The 17,007-nt window shown below is 40.3% G+C and overlaps 1 protein-coding gene across 1 annotated transcript in view; it reads right to left on the bottom strand.

Annotated features, from left to right (window-relative positions):
• Stmn2 (stathmin 2) overlaps nt 1-17,007 on the bottom strand; it is a 42,356-nt gene that overhangs the window by 2,561 nt on the left and 22,788 nt on the right. The window contains exons 3-5 of the mRNA XM_069990963.1: nt 16,339-16,434; nt 12,873-13,045; nt 2,717-2,908 (exon numbers count right to left, since the gene is read on the bottom strand). Of these exons, the coding sequence (XP_069847064.1) occupies nt 2,717-2,908; nt 12,873-13,045; nt 16,339-16,434 (461 nt within the window). The remainder of the gene's footprint in view (nt 1-2,716; nt 2,909-12,872; nt 13,046-16,338; nt 16,435-17,007) is intronic.

The following is a 17,007-nucleotide window of genomic DNA, read 5'->3' as shown; positions in this document are numbered from 1 at the left end:
AAATAAATAAATAAATCTTACATTTTATGTGGCAGTCATTTTGTTCTAACTTAAGGAGAATGCCCATTTTTTTTCTGTCTCATTTGTTATATTTAACTCTATGCTCACTGAGAGACTGGTATTTAAAACAGTTTTTTTTTCTGTGGGTCATGGGGCTTGAACTCTGGCCTGGACACTATTCTTGAGCTCTTCAGCTCAAGGCTAGCATTCTATCACTTGAGCCACAGAGCCACTTCTGATTTTCTAGTGGTCAATTGGAGATAAGTCTCACAGACTTTCCTGTCTGGGCTGGCTTTGAACTGCAATCCTCAGATCTCAGCCTTCTGAGTAGTTAGGATTACAGGCATGACTGGCACCCAGCTTTAAAACAATTAAAACAATTGTTCTTCTTGTAAGCAGCATATGATTGGTAGTTGTTTATTTACATGAGGAACAAAGATGCCAGCCTTGCTTTGGGACCTCAACTCCGGTCCAGGATTTTTTTTTTTTTAGTACATAGCCACATGTATATTACTGTAAGCAAATTATAGGCATTCAATGTTCATTAAATTGAATTTTAAAGTGCTAATCATTAGTAATATTACTATTTGAATACTGCTTATATTGAATGTTGAACATTGCTTATATTGCTTCTCCTTTATGTAGTTGCCTTTAGTTCAGGGCCAACGACCTTGGCCAACTCCAATGACCTTGGCCAGCTCCAACGACCTTGGCCAACTCCAAAGCCAATCTTACAAAACTCTAATAACATCAAGGAATCTACACTCATAGGGTCCTTTGTGTTGTGATACTGAGCATCTAATGAGTGCTTAATATATATTGGACCCACATCAAAACATAGTTTCCCTATGTTAATTCCCTTAATCCTTATGCTTTTACTGTTTACAGATGAAGCTAGGGCACAGAGAGAATGAAGTTCTCATAAATTCTGGTGTCTGAGCCTGGCTCTACAGCGCATCTGCTTAACCACTGCCCTGCAAACTCAGCACTACTGTGCAGAGACAGCGGCACATGAGAACTTGGAAAAACAGTCCTTTTCAGGTGTAGGTTCTGGAAGAAAAAAATAGCATGCTCGCTCTACTTCCTCCAAAAACATAGACTTGGAGGAAGCAGGAAGTTGACTCTACAGAAGTTCCAAAGCAATTTTATTTAATTGGCTTAAATGAGCTTTGCAAAATATATATTCAAAAACTGGGAAGAGATAAAAGGAATGTATAGAGAAATCAAGTCCTGTTGGGAAATTTGGAGGAAATTAGCACAGATGCAGTTCATTTTTTTTGCTTTCTCATTATGAGGAAAAAGAGATAGCAGGGTCCTCTTCTCATGCAAAAAGAGATTCATTAGTGAGAGCTGAGCTCTTACAAGAAAAACTAAGAAAAAATTTCAGACCTCGTCATTCCTTGCTTAAAACAAAAGAGCAACCACAACGAAAATCAGACTCAAATTTAAAGCTTCATAAAAGTTGCAACTTTACAACAGAAAAAAAATACGATTAATTTTTCTTTTTTGGGGGGGTTGGGCTGGTGCTATGGTTTGAATTTAGGGCCTCGACACAGTTCTTTAGCTTCTTCACTCAAGGTTAGTGCTCTACCATTTAGCCACAGCTCTACTTCTGGCTTTTTGATGGTTAGTTGGAGATAAGAGTCTCATAGACATTCTTGCCCAGGATGGCTTTGAACCTTGATCCTCAGCTCTCAGCTTCCCTAGTAGATGACATTTGTGAGCCAGGGAAGCCTGGCTAGTTCTTAATTTTTTTTTTTTGTCGGTCATGGGGCTTGAACTCTGGGCCTGAATGCTGTCTCTCAGCTCTTCAGCTCAAGGCTAGCACTCTATTATTTGAGCCACAGTGCCACTTCTGGCTTTTTCTGCTTATGTGGTGCTGAGGAATCGAACCCAGGGCCTCATGAATTCAAGGCAAGCACACTACCACTGAGCCACCTTCCCAGCCCTTCAGTTCTTAATTTTAAGCTTAACTCAATTTCTGGATATTGGACAAAACTCACTGAGCTTTATTCTTTTTATTTTTTTTACTTTAAGTTTGTAAGAGGTTAGGTGCACAGAGCCTGCAGGACAGAAGGGGAAACATTGTAGAGGAGCTTGCATGGCTCTTGCTGACTGATGGGATGGGTATATGCTGAGTGCTGAAAAGGAAGGCCGCAGAGTACCAGAACCTGTAAGTGGGCCATCTCCTCTGCTGTCATTCCCACACAATCCCTCATGGGTTTTCCTGCATGCAGAGAATTGGCTTACCCATTAAGGTGTTCAGAAATGCCCTTGCCTTTCCTGACAAACATATTTTTTCCAGTTTAATATTTATAGTAAATGCAACTATTTATTAAACCCAATAATATTTACATTGCACTAATATTATATGCTACTATCATAATATAATACTCAATATTTCCAAGGTAGTATTTTTTAATACAGATTGGGTCTTAACGTTTGAATTAGCCTTCCTGAGCCTATTCGCCACTGGGAAATTGGATACAAATCCCATGCAAATGTAATCCCATGCAAATGTTGTATGTCCATTTTCTCTACTGTGTTATATCCCCAACCAACTCAATGTTGCATGGTGAGACCCTGATCATAAGGTTTCATGAACTTGCATCTGCAGCAAACTGTGACTAAGTCTCTTGATTCCTGGGGAATCAAGACACACTCAACTGTGTGTCTTAGAAATGCATCCACATGCTCAGGACTTCACTGAGATTACCTTTTCCTGCAGACGTTCAATAATAGCAGCTAGATTCGCCTCACGGTTTTCCTTAATTTGTTCCATTTTCAGGATCAGCTTTTCCTCCGCCATCTTGCTGAAGTTGTTATTCTCCTCCAAAGCCTTCTGAAGGACCTCTCTCTCATGCTCCCTCTTCTCTGCCAATTGTTTCAACACCTGGGCCTCCTGAGACTGGGAAAGATAAACAAAGCCAGCTGATAAATCTCTGAATGCCTGACAGGAGTGGAGGAAGTTCCTTCCTGTCAGAGGAGCCTAACTTGCAGCCTAGCACACTGCCTTCAGCTCCACACTTAACATGCACAGTGTAGAGTTTTCTATAGAATGTGGTTAGCTGGGAAATGTGGCTGAATTTTCAAGCTGTGAATTTTTTTTTGGGGGGGGGGTAGATTGTTTTAGGAGAAACATTTAACTCTCATTCATTAAAAAAAGTTGCAGCTAAGCATTTTGTAAAGGGAAGTGCTATAATTAATTTCTGGATAGGAACATTGCTTTGAAACCTGAGGAACATGGGTGAGGAGTTGGCCACTTTTTCCTTTCCTTTCTGTCCTTCCTCTGCTCCATTGTTTTTTGACCAGCTGTAGGCTGGACCCTAAGATAAGCTTTTTGATTTTTGTCAATCAAATCATTAAATCACTTTCCTTCTTTTACCTTCATTCTTCCTTCCTTCTCTCCTTCTCTCCTTCTCCCTTCCTTCCTTCCTTCCTTCCTTCCTTCCTTCCTTCCTTCCTTCCTTCCTTCCTTCCTTCCTTCCTTCCTTCTCTCTCTCTCTCTCTCTCTCTCTCTCTCTCTCTCTCTCTCTCTCTCTCTCTCTCTCTCTCTCTCTCGGTAGAATTGGAGCTTTGCTTTGTCTAGAGCCACACCAACACTTTTAACACAGGTGATTTATTTTCTGTTTTGGTATGGGACTTAAACTCTGGATATCATGGTCTTGCTTGGCGTTTTTGCTTATGGCTGTTCATCTACCACTTGAGCCACACCTTTAGATCCAGTCTTTTGTTATTTTAGGCTTTCTATGATAGCTGGCGTGACAGACACTTGCCACCATGCCCAGCTTGTGTTGAAGTGGGAGTCTGAAGAATTTTCTGACTAGGCTGCCCTGAACCTACGATCCTCCTGATCTCAGCCTGATCTCAATCACATGGCTAGGGTGTCAGATAAAAGCCCAGCTATTGGTTGAAAAGGTGTCTCTTTAACTTTTCTGCCCAGACTGGCCTTGAACTATAATTGTCCTGATCTTAACCTCTCAAGTAGCTGGGATTCACAGGTCTAAACCACTGTTGCCTAACTAAATTCACTTTCTTCCTATCCCGTGTTTGTGCTCCCTTTCCCCATGGGCTAGATTGTCTTTGGAGATCTAAAAACAGTATCAGCTTAACACCTATTTGGCCACAGCTAGCAGAAAGCCCTTATTCTGATCCTCACTGAAAACATTCTGGGTATGCACTGAAACCCCATGGTTGCTACTTTGATTAGGACAGAAACACCAGTTAGAAGTTAGAGGTGCTTCCTTCAGCCCCTCCCCTGTTTTGAGGAACTGCAATTCTCTTCCAGCATCAGGAGGCCCCTGGACTCCTAGGATGCACAGCATCACAGGGCTACTTGGAAAACATACAGGTGCTGCCACCTACATCCAGAGGTTCTGACTGCAAGGTTCTCTGGTGGGGCCCAGGAATCTACATCTTCCACAAATTGCCCCAGTGATTGTAGTGCAGGGAGAACCAGGCTACTTGGTGCAAAATGCACTGGTGCTCTCAATGGTGTGTTTGAGCCTTAGCTGCCTTGTTAACCTTGGAAGTATTATTTTTCTCCTCCACACTATACAGCAAAGAGAAATCTTATCCAGTACTAATCTATCCAGGCTAAGACCAACTGATCACACATTTATTGTTCCTAGTCAGTTCCTTGAGACTGGCTGATGTTCTGAGGTGAGTCCTTGCATCAGGGAAAGCTGTACATGTGACTAGGTAAACAGTGGTAGTTCCCCCCCTAAAAAAAATCCCCAAAGGACCTGTTAAATGTTGATTTCCATAGAAAGTATCACTAGGAGAACATGGTAGTTGATGGTGGTGGTCGTGGTAGTTATTTTTGAAAGATCGTGCCTATGCAATATTGGGCCTCAAAAGAAAAAGGAAAGTTGTTCTCTTCACCTAAAATTTTATAGAAATGGTAAAATCAGACAGCAGTTTTTTTTTTTTAATGGGGATGGGGGATTGTTTGATGTGTCTATTCCAAAGCCTGTGGCTTGGTGAAGGATTAGGCAGAAAATCCCGGAGACTGGCCTGCTTCTTGCTTTCATCCTGTAATGGTTTTACTGACATTTTTAGTGGACTTCTCACACTGTTCCTTTGTTTTAGTTTGTGTGAAAGATTATATGGAAGGCATAGAAAATGATACACGAACAGTTCACAACTGAATGGAGGCTTTCTACAAAGAAAAATTAATTACCTACTATGTAGTACTTTCACTCTTTTACCTCTAGGGGGCCTGCCGATAAAAAGCAGCCTATGCAGATTTTGCTTATGTAGCTCTACCAGGATTAATAAAGGGGGGAAGTGGGAGGGAAGAAGGAGGGAAATGGGGAAGAAGAGGTTGAATGGGGAGGAAGGAGAAGGAGGAAAGAGGGGAGGAGGATGAGGAGAAGGCTTTGGAGGCTCTTATGGTTGAGTATAGTCTAAGTCCTTTTCTAAATTTCCTTCATCCCCAGCCATGCACTGTCTGCTGAAGGAGGTCATATGAATAGGCAACCCCATGGTAAACTGCACCCTACAAAGAAGAGGAAGCCATTTCAACCTTCCATTCCAGCAAATTCTCTATGTGGAATCTCCTGGCCAGAGGAAGAAGGCTGATCACCACACAAGGATATGATATGTCTAAGCATTAGGGGTGGGATGGGAGTCTTTGGCAGTCCCAGGAAATAAAACCAAACCAAGCAAGTCCCAATGAAACAGAACAAAACGTATCCATTCAAAATCCTCCAGTGTGGTGCTATTAATTACTTTCTACCTGAATGTATGACTAGTTAATGTTCATTTGGTCCATGGGCCACACCTGCTAAGGGTAGCTAGAGATTCGTTCAGCCTTAGCAGTTCCTTTCTTTCCCTTCTCCTATATGAAGGTCCTCATGCTGTTCTGACAGCATTCCTCTGGCTTTTCCATGGCCTTTTGTTTCTAGTAGCCTTCCTGCAGGAGCTCCTGTGGCACAGGGAAATTAGCCCCAACCTGAAACTCTAAAAGCCTCTTTTCATCCTACTGTGGGGAGTGTGTGGGCCACCCTGTCACTGTGGAGACAGGATTTACTGCAAGGTGGTGCTATGACTTGAGGCCTGAAATGCCTGAAATTTTCATTTCCATAAACTCCAAGTAACTCCAGTAAATTGTTTGCTTGTGCTTTCACTTAATGTTCATATTTGAGCCTTAATTTTTTTTTTTGCAATAGAGACAAAGAGGAGACAGCAGGAGAGGAAGGTTGAGAAGGGAGTGCATTGAAATGAAAAGAGTAACATAGCACTATGCGCCTTTTCAAGTTTCTTGCCTTGGTGGGCCACACTTGGTTGCATGAACAAATACTCTCCCACTCAGTATTAGGAGCTGTAAGTAATGACTACTACAGGTTCAGCAATGCAGGACTGGATGCCCTCATGTAGTATGGCTAATACTTTTGCAGCCACTGGGGCTACAGGAGATCTCACAATAGAGGTATGAAGTGCATGTTTTTAGCCCTGTTAACTGAGTGATACAGAAATAGAAAGGAATATAGAGTTTGTTGCTAACTGACAAAGACATCCTGGGCTGTTCTCTTCTGGATACCTGGCCTTCACACTGAAGGAAATCTTAAATCCACCGTTACTCCAACTAATCATTTGCAGGCCCTGTAACTGGCTATACTTCACATAGTTAAAGCTCAAATCTCTGAAAAATATACTAAGATATGGAATTTGTTATGGTGGAAAGCGTTCTTCACTGAGAGAATACTTAGGGATCTGTCTTTTGATTCCTACTTGTAAATAGTCCATGCTTAGGAAAATTCTTTAATGGAGTTGGTTGCCATGAAGGGGGGGAGGGAAGAAGGAGGGAAAGAGGGAAGAAGAGGTTGAATAGGGAGGTGATGTGCACCTCCACTGAAAGTGAACCTCACCCCTTCATCATCGACTAGCATCCAGCTACTGCTGCCCTACAATGTCTCTAGCTTTATCCCTAGGGAGAAGTTGATTTTCACATGAATATAATTTAATCTTCAGTTATACTATGAAGAAAAATAGTATTGATTCTAGTTTTTTTTTAAAAAACTGGTTCTGGAGCTTGAATTCAAGGCCTTGGCACTTTCCCTGAGCCTTTTTGTTCAAGGCTAGTGCTCAATCACTTAAGCCACAGCTCTACTTTCAGTTTGTTTTTAGTTGGTTAAACTGAAGATATGAATTACATGGTTTTGAACTGTGCTCTGCAGATCTCAGCCTTCTGAATAGCTAGGATCCCAGACATGAGCCACCAGTGCCCAGCTCTGATTCAAGTATTTTAATTAATGAACAAGACCATTAATTAAAACTAGCCATAAATATTGCACCAAAACATGATCTGACATGAGTAGAACAAAGATGTGTGACATACAAAGTTGTGGTAGAAGTTACATGCTTCTTCCTTGTGCAAGTAGGTAGATTATGACATACTTTGGTTGGGTAGATCAGTACAAAGAGCTGGTAAGGGAGTGGGAGAGAGGTGATTTGCTAAAGATTGTTGGAAAGAAATTGTTTAAAGATAAAGTAGCTGATCTTGGAGGAACATTTCTAAGAGTGTGCACCTCACACAGAAGGTTGCTAAACTACTAACTTGGACCATTAATGATCAAGATACCAATCAGCTAATAGAATGCATCTGTGAAGGCAAAATCAATCTCTGCAGTCTGATGCTGATACAGAAACTGAGGCACCTTCCATAGAGGTAAAGCCCTGCACAGGAGCTCAGGATGGTTGCAATTTATGAGAGGGGAGAGAAGGGAAAGCAATGAGGCCTACAGGATCAGAGTTATTGGACATTTAGGAACATTTCACCATTTTTTTTTCAGGGAAGTTAATTACCATTTCTTACTTAGAGTGCTGGGTTTAAGAGTTGAATGGCTGTGCAAATGAAATGGAAGATAAATTTAAGTTAATTGGTACATAAAATTTTATTTTACTACGGCTTAAGACTAGGTTTTAGATGGCAATAATTTCCACTCATTTCTGAAGTAAACATGTTCCCTCCACCTCATTTTTGTGTCCCTGTCTATCATGTTGGGGAATTTATCACTTGTAATTCAGACTCTTTATCAAATGTCAAACGTCCCAGGACACACATGCCTGCACACTTGCAGGTTGGATGATGTGTCTGTAGCGATCGGCTTTTCTGCTAACAATGCACTGTAGCCCATCTACAGTCACGAATGATGCCTTGAAGTATGACAATCTGGCGTAGTTATATTAACCAAGGACGGCAAGATTCATGTTGGGTTGGAAAGCCAGAGGTATAAGAAGAAATTAATAATGAATAAAATACAAAGCATTTGAGAATGAGCCCATCTTATTCTGAAGCATTTCTGCTCCTAGGAAGAGATTTTTGGGGGTTGTACCCAAAGTGGGGACTCTTCACCCAGGAATAGTGCCAGGGAGGGCTCTGTAGTGGCAGTGGTGGGGTCACACTGTCTTCCTGAGTAGCAAAGTGTGAAAAGCCAGCACAGGATTATATAAACCCAGAGTTGTACACCGCCCCTCCCTCTGGTTTACATCTCAGTTTTCTGGTCTTCATCTCAGTTGCCTTAGCTTCAAGAGTCCCGAGCACCACCTGTGCTGGGGATGTTAGTATGTGAATTAAATCTCACTGCATTTCTTTGAGGAGTGCTTTTTAATTTAATCTAGTCTATTTTAGGATGCAGTGTTGCCACTTAACTGTTTATTTTTTCCCACAATACTAATTGTTTCGAGTTACATTTAGTTGGACTGACCTACTTATGTATTTAAACATAATATATGAGACTGTTTATACAGTCTACACACTACGCAGTTTGATAGAGTATTTATGGTCTTTAAAAACATTTATGAAATGATTTATCTGGTAATATTTTGCTAGCTATCTCTGTTAATCAAAGCTATGTTCTTTATAGAATCCTGAGTTGCTAGACTCTGTGAGGTCCAGAACTGGATGTATTTTTAGGAATGATGGACAAGGCACCGACAGTACTTGTTCTGTATGTTAGGCTGATGAACCTAATTCTCACATAGCTCCATGATGTAGAACTAAAACAAGCCTCATTCTAGTCATGGGCAAAAGGAGATAAATAAGTGATTTGCATGAGGGCACATGGAAGTGGTGGATCAGAGTTTGACCACAGAAGTTAAAAATGTGGTGTATGATCTATTGCAGTCACGATTAAACATTACACAGATATCTCTATCTTTATGGAGTCTATAATCTAATGGGAAATACAAGCTTTAAAAATATGCAAATTCCTGCACACCTTGGCCATAGCCATTGGCTGATCTAGATGAGTTCATAAGAATGCAATTCTAGCACTTTCTTAGGACTACTGGGGAAGAGAATTCCTCTTTCTGCTGGAATTGCTAAATTAGAGAAATAATATTGAAACCAACTAAAGCTAGACTTCTTGGTATTGAAGCCAATTAGAAGCAAGAAGAAATGATGGAAAGTTTTCTGACAATATAGATTAATCTTGTGGCTACAGCTGTTCCAGCCCCCTTTTAAAAATTTTTGGTGGCACTGGGATTTGAACTTGCAGCTTGGTGCTCTGCTGTTCCTTATGCTGAAGATACTCCTAGACTTTTTTTTCCTTTTTTTCTTTTTTTGCCAGTCTTGGGGCTTGAACTCAGGGCTGGGGCATTGTTCCTGAGCTTCTTTTGCTCAAGGCTAGCACCTCTGGAGCCACAGCACCACTTCTGGCTTTTTCTGTTTATGTGGTATTGAGGAATTGAACTTAGGGTTTCATGCATGCTAGGCAAGCATTTTACCACTAAAACACATTCCTAGTCCTATTCCTAGCCTTTCAAGGCACACACTCACTTTTTGCTCTAGATAATTGAATTACACTTTAGTTCTCTGCATGTCCTTGCTAGGATATTTACTGAGATATATGTACTAGCTGAAGATTTTAATAAGATTTAGGTTCTTCAAACAAGCACTAATTAAGTCAGCACCATCCAATAGAATAAAATCAATTGATGACTCTCTTTAAATTGGTATTTTGTGTTAATTATACTTTAATTAAAACTCTACCACTAGAACGTAACCTAGATAGTGCTTTTCATTCATAAAAGACTTCTTTTTTTTTGCAGGTCCTGGGGCTTAAACTCTGGGCCTGGGTACTGTTCTGAGCTTCTTTGGATTAAGGCTAGTAGGCTAGTACTTTACCACTTGAGCCACAGTGCCATTTCCATGTAATGGGAATTTTAACAAATAATAGGAATATGATACAATACTGCTTTGCAAAGGCTTCAAAGTGTCTTCTAGCTGTGGTCAATTTCTTCTGCATTTTAAAGGTTTACATTGTAGTTGTTGATCATTTATTTCTGTCAGAATGCAGTTTCAGTAGAATCTTTAGATAACAAAGGGAATGTGATGAGTTTTCTAAGTTAGCACCTAGTTAATTTTGATCATCTCTGTTCTTTTCCTTTCAATAATTTTCTTTGAATTAAATATATTAGAAATACCATCAATAAACTTAACCGTGACACTGACTTTTGGTTTTTGGGTTTAATCTCAGCTCAGTTAATGACTTCAGGTTCTGATCTCAGTGTGACAATTAATGAGCAATTTAGAGCCTGTACCTACCTCATGCTGATCATGGTAAGATACATCTTATGGCAAGAACATAACCTGGCTCCATGCTGCATCTCCTTAGGGGCTGAGTCATGTCCAATGCAGCAAAGTTCTGATGGCCTAGAAGTCTGGATTATTTATTGTAGCTTTACTATGAGAAGAAAAACTATAAATAATTAAAAAGTAATAATTTAAAAAAGGATTCCTGCATATATACTTGAGTTAGTATGTCAGTTTCCTCTTTTCTTCTTACCTGAATTTAAAAATTCTTTTAAAAATTATTATTGCTGTTATGAAGTAGTTGTACAATGAGGTTACAATTGCGTAAGTTAGGTCAGTTCATTTTTTTGGGGGTGGGGGGAAGTGAAGATTGAACCCAGGGCTATGAGGTGGCTAGGGAGGTGCGTTACCACTTGTGCCACACCCCAGTCCTCCTTTTGTCTCTATTTTGGTTTTAGAAGTAGGGTTTAGGTAACTTTGGCTCAACTGACCTCAAACTTGTGATCACTGCCTTGGCCTTCTGAGTAATTGAGATTATAGGTGTGCAGCACCCTGCCCTGATCAGTTTCCTCTTTTTTTTAAATTTAAAATTTTATAAAATCTATGACTATAACAGTACTTGGTAAAAGAGCATATATATATATATATATATATATATATATATATATATATAATATCATTAGATACCTAAGGAGTCTCATTCTAAAGTGAGAAACTGAAATTGGGAATAGCATATTACATATCATAGGAAGATTTTTTCAAACATAAAGGTTATTATTTTCTTATTTGGAAATTTAACCTGAGAGCTTCAAATCTCTCTCTCTCTCTCTCTCTCTCTCTCTCTCTCTCTCTCTCTCTCTCTCTCTCTCTCTCGCTTTCTCTCTCTCTGCCCCCTCCCTCGCTCTTAGTGCATGTCTGTCTCTACATCTATATCTATGTACTCCTCCCCACCCTATATTTCTGCTTGTTCTGAATTCCCTGCTGGATAATTCAGTAATGAAGAGAAGGACACTTTTCATTCTTTCGGTAATTACACAGCACCAAAGTGTTTAATGTTGTAGCTGATATTTTATAGACATTATCTTCATCAAATGAAAAATATTAAAATGCAATTTCCACTCCCATAAATCTGTGTATAGAGTATGTATATTGTGACTACCTGAGTGAAAAATACATGATAAAACTTACAGGGAAAATACGATGTAGGGAGAGAATTCTATGTTTGGGTAATCAGGAGTGCCTGGAGGAGAACCACAGCCATAGCACTTGGCTGGAGCATGTCCGCTCATATGGAACTTCTATAGTATAGAGTTGCTTGGATTTCTTTTCAGTTCTTTTCTTTCCTTTTCTTTTTTGCCAGTCCTGGGGCTTGAACCTAAGCTTCTTTTGCTCAAGGCTAGTACTCTACCACTTGAACCACAGCACCACTTCTGCCTTTTTCTGTTTATGTGGTACTAAGGAATCGAACCCAGGGCTTCCTGCATGTTGGCAAGCTCTCTACCACTAAGCCCTGCTCAGATTTCTTAGTGATTTCAAATCTGAATGCCCTTGGCTTTTCTTAGCACTTGCTTGGAAAAAATTAAGATTTTTTAAAAATAGAAAACATCACATCTGTAACACAAGCAGGAAGCAATGACAAAAACAGAAACAAATCCCCGTAAGACTTGGAAATGGGCAGAAGATAACCCAGGGTCTCTTAGAAGATTAATTTGTTAGAAGGATTAAGTTCAAGGCAGACAGTGAGGCTCTGGGAAGAAAGAGGGTAAGCTCCAGCCCTCTGGATTTCACTTCCACCTGGGAGCTGGTAGTTCCAAGGAAAGCTCTGCATTGCACTGGGGGTGACATGTGGACCCTGAGAAGGAGGAATCTACACTCCGGTCCCTCACCCCCAACACTGGGAGTCATCTAGAGCTGGAGCTCTGAGGAGAAGTGTGGACATTAGGACACTGCAGCTCTGTTGGTCTACCATAGAATTGAAGAAATTTTTACCCCAACAAGCCTGGCTCTAAGTCTCCTGGAGACTTGGCACATGGTATGATGGTCAAGCCGGTCTTCCTCCCCAGACACCTCTGCTTATCTCTCTCTCTCTTGCTCTCTCTCTCTCTCTCTCTCTCTCTCTCTCTCTCTCTCTCTCTCTCTCTCTCTCTCTCTCTCTCTCTCTCTCTCTCTCTCTAGAGAGAGAGAGAGAGAAAGAGAGAGGAGGTAAAAGACAGACAAGCAGACAGACAAAAAGAAAGAGACAGAGAGAGAACAAGGACAAGGAGGGAGGGAGAGAAAGGCAAGGGAAAGGGAAGGGAGAGAAAAGAACTTAACTATCTATGGGGAAAATTACCTTTCTTCTTTCTTCAGCAGCCTCCAGCTTCTTCTGGATCTCCTCCAGGGACAGGTCTTTCTTCTTTGGAGAAGCTAAAGTTCGGGGCGCTTCAGAGACAGGAGATGGTGGCTTTAAGATCAGCTCAAAAGCCTGGCCAGAAGCGCGTTTGTTGATCTGCTTCACTTCCATATCTGAGAAAGTTGGAGAAAGTTAAGTTCAAGCATCCAGTAGAGCATTGAGAGTTTGGAGAATGCAATTAATTAAAAAATTTGGGGTCCAGCAATTGAAAGTAGCATTGTTATTCCAGGAGATAAATTAGTGATACTTGCAATTTGCCTACATTGTTTTGGACATATACAAAGTCTCTTGTTAGCATAACTATGGATATAGTTTGATAGAATAAATATTTACAGTGTTGAGAAATTTAATAATAGCTACAGAGAGTTCAATAATGACAGGCATATTTAGAAAAACAGGTTTAACTTGAAGCTCATTTTTCTTTTGAACAGATGAGTTTTGTATAAAAGCCAAGGAGTATGGATTTATTTTTTTAAAATATCATAACTGGAAGTGTTTTTCTATTAGATGATGAAGAAAAGAACAGAGCTCTCACATATAATGAAACATAAGTAGTTAAGAGACCCATTTTTGTGCCTGGGGAACACAGGGGTGGCTAGAAACAAGGTAACTTCCATTTGACAAAGCAAATGTGAATGCTCATGTGAACTCCCTGTTGGTTGGTCAGGATGTCTGCTACTTTTTGAGACCCAGTAGATGTAGTATCCTCTCTGTCATAGGCATCCTTGCCTGTCTGAAAGGGACAATAGACTAGACTCCACTGTTCTGTCTTTGCTCCTACTTTATTGCTACTTACAATACCCTCTCAAAATGCTTCTCAAATTGGAGCCAGGGAAAGAGATATTGTATTAGTGGAGGGTGAAGCAGCCTTTACTTCTCTAATTCATACATATCCACTCAGAAAATTATTCAGCCCTAAACAAGGGCACCCTGCCATTTTTTGACAAAAACCAATGAACTTGGAGACCATAATATAAAGTGAAATAAGCCAGGCAGAGAAAGACAGGATCTCATTTACAGGTGGAATCTATAAAAAAAGTTGAACTCATAGAAGTCAAAAGAGGTGGTTACCAAAAGCTCTGGGGTGATGGTGAGGATATATATTGGGAATTGTTGGTCAAAGGGTAGAAGATTTCAGTCACAGGGAACCTCTGTGCAGCCTGTGATGATAGTTAACAACAAAGTGTTGTGCTACTAAAAATCACCAAGTCAGACTTTATGTTCTCCCTGTAAGTCTAGGAAAAGTAATGCATATGTTAATTAGCTTGATTTGGCCATTCTGCAATGTATACATCTTTCAAAATCTTGTAAGTATATTCTGTTTTGTCAACTAAAAAAAAGCAAAACAAAAATGAAGTGTTTCATTGGTGGTTTATGTGGTGAAAATCAGATCTCCAAGTTTTAATGTTACATGCTATGATTTATGGTAAAACAATCTAATTTACAATATAAAAGATTGATAGCTAATACCTGCTGAGACTTTTACAACTACATAACCTCATAAAATGTAATATATATATATATATATATATATATATATATATAAAACAATAGCTCAGTGGTCAGTTTGGATTTTAACTGAGTGGGTTTGTTTCAAACTTGACTGTATCCTCTGATTTGGGATCACTGCTCTTGCTTGTGATCTGAAACTCTGTGATGTAAGGCCATTTTCTGTGGTGAGTCATAGTCATCCTTCATTGACTGAGAACCCTTAAGGACACCAAAATCAAAAAATGCCCTGAGCTCTTACACAAAATAGGGAGTATTTGCATCCAACCTTCAGAACACCTTAGGTTGACTCTAGTACCTAACATAATGTGTATGCCACTTACATTGTCTTGCATGGGAAAAAAATGACAAGAGAAAAATCTCGAAATGTTCAGCATAGATGCAAGTTTTTGTGTGTGTGTGTGTGTGTGTGTGTGTGTGTGTGTGTGTGTGTGTGTGTGTGTGTGTGTGTGTGTGTGTGTGTGTGTTGGTCCTGGGGCTTGAACTCATGGCCTGGATGCTATCCCTGATTTTCTTTTGCTCAAGGCTAGCACTGTACCACTTGAGCCACAGCTCCATTTCCAGCTATTTTGGTGCCTAATTGGAGAGAAGAGTTTCACAGACTTTCCTGCCCAGACTGGCTTTGAATCATGATCCTCGTTTCTCAGCCTCCTGAGTGGCTAGGGTTACAGATGTGAGCCATTGGCTCACATTTTTTATCTGAGTTTGGTTGAATATGTGCATATCTGATAATAGTAGCAAGGTTTAAGTTCTTTAAGCTTTCATTTCCACATCTAAAAGATGGAGGTAAAAAGAGCACTCTTATCCTGGTGGTTCATACCAGTGATCCCAGCTACTTCAGATGCTGAGGTAGGAGGAATGAGAGCTGGAGGCCAACCTGTAGAACACAGTGAGACCCTGTCTTAAAAAAACAAACACCTTCCTCCTAACTGTTGTGATGATTAAAAGATAAAGGAATTTGACTGTAAAGCAGAGATCATGATATTTCATGTTTATAGAGACAGATTATAATATTATTAATTTTTCTTACAGTGTTTGTGTGCAATAAACATTTCACGTTATTATCAAGCTGGGAATACAAAGTCAAGTTAAAGGCTTTGGAAATTTGAAATTCTTCCCTGACTTTTTTTTTTGTGGCCAGTCCTACGGCTTGAATTCAGGGCCCAGACATTATCTCTGAGCTTCTTTTGCTCAAGGCTAGCATTCTATCACTTGAGATGGTACCACTTCCGGCTTTTTCTGTATATGTGGTACTGAGAAATGGAACCTAGGGCTTCATGCAAGCTAGGCAAGCACTCTTCCACTAAGCCACATTCCCAGCCTCTTTCCTGACGTTTTGGAAGCAGTGTGTGAGTGAGGCAGAACTTCTTCATCTTCTAAGAGTTAATTTATCCACAGCTTATGCTTTCCTTTTGTCTCCTTCTCAGTTCCCAAGGCAGCCCAAACCACCAGCACCTCCTCTGTCCTAACCAGACACTTCTACTCACTGATCATTTTCATAATAGGACTGACTCTTTACTAAGCCCTGGGACCCTTGATGGTGTGGGACGTGTCATTTATCTTTGTACCCTCAGAAGCAATATAGAAGAAACTTAGCATGGTGGTTAGCTCATACCTACAATATTCTCACTTGGGTGGTAGAGATCAGGAGGATTGAGGTTCAAGGTCAGCCTGGTCAAGGTTATTAGGACCTTACCTCAACAAGTAAGAGGGAGGCGATGGTATCATCCCAGGTAAAAGGAAAGTGTGAATAGGAGGATTGCTGTTCAGGCCAGACTAGGCAAAAAAATGGGATCTTATTGTGAGATGTACAAAATGCTGATTTCATTGTGTCATGGGCTCTTCTTGTACATTTTTGTGAGTCATGGGTTGGCAGGGGCTCCCGCAGGGGACTCACCATCATAAGTGTAGATGTTGATGTTTCGTGGTTCTGGGTAGAAGCAAGAGCAGATCAGCGACAGCATGGACAGCTCCTTCATTTTTTCCTTGTAGGCTGAAACCAAAGACAGGAGATTAGGATCTTTCATTTCCTGAGTTTCCTCTTAATGCTTCCTTAAATTTGAATAATAATTACAACCACCTGCAGAATGAATATGGCCAGATACCTCTGCTTTGCTTTCTTTACTAAAATTTAAATGAATAAAAGATGTAAACAGAACTCCAGGGTGTATATTCCCATTACAGAGTGCAGGAATTGCCTATGAAAGCACAGTTAGACAAAGTGTAAATAGGAGTTACGTGAAAATAAAGGAAAATGGAAGGAATTAAGATCAGGCAATATTGGAAGGGAAAAGAAGAGAAATAGGGAGGAAAAAGAAACAAACACGAATGGAGATGACTATATATTAATTGTGTATCCAGGTCTCTCATACATAAGATTCGGGAGGGCTTGGCTTGAATCACTACTATTTACATGGGGGTAGTTATTAAGCAGATTTATCCTCCAGGGACCTTTGTTTGGCTTTCTTTCCTCCCCCAAGTGCATTTTCTCATTTCTCTCTTTTCCCACACACACCTGGATGACCTGATGAGATTCCTTTCTAGCAGAGCAACTGCAGGAATTTAG

This window comes from Dipodomys merriami, unplaced genomic scaffold (genome assembly GCF_024711535.1).
Source record: "Dipodomys merriami isolate MVZ:Mamm:240054 unplaced genomic scaffold, mDipMer1.0.p SCAF_4, whole genome shotgun sequence".
In the NCBI taxonomy this organism is placed as follows: domain Eukaryota; kingdom Metazoa; phylum Chordata; class Mammalia; order Rodentia; family Heteromyidae; genus Dipodomys; species Dipodomys merriami.
Note: the sequence above shows the minus strand (reverse complement) of the source record. Positions and strands in the feature narration are given on the sequence as shown.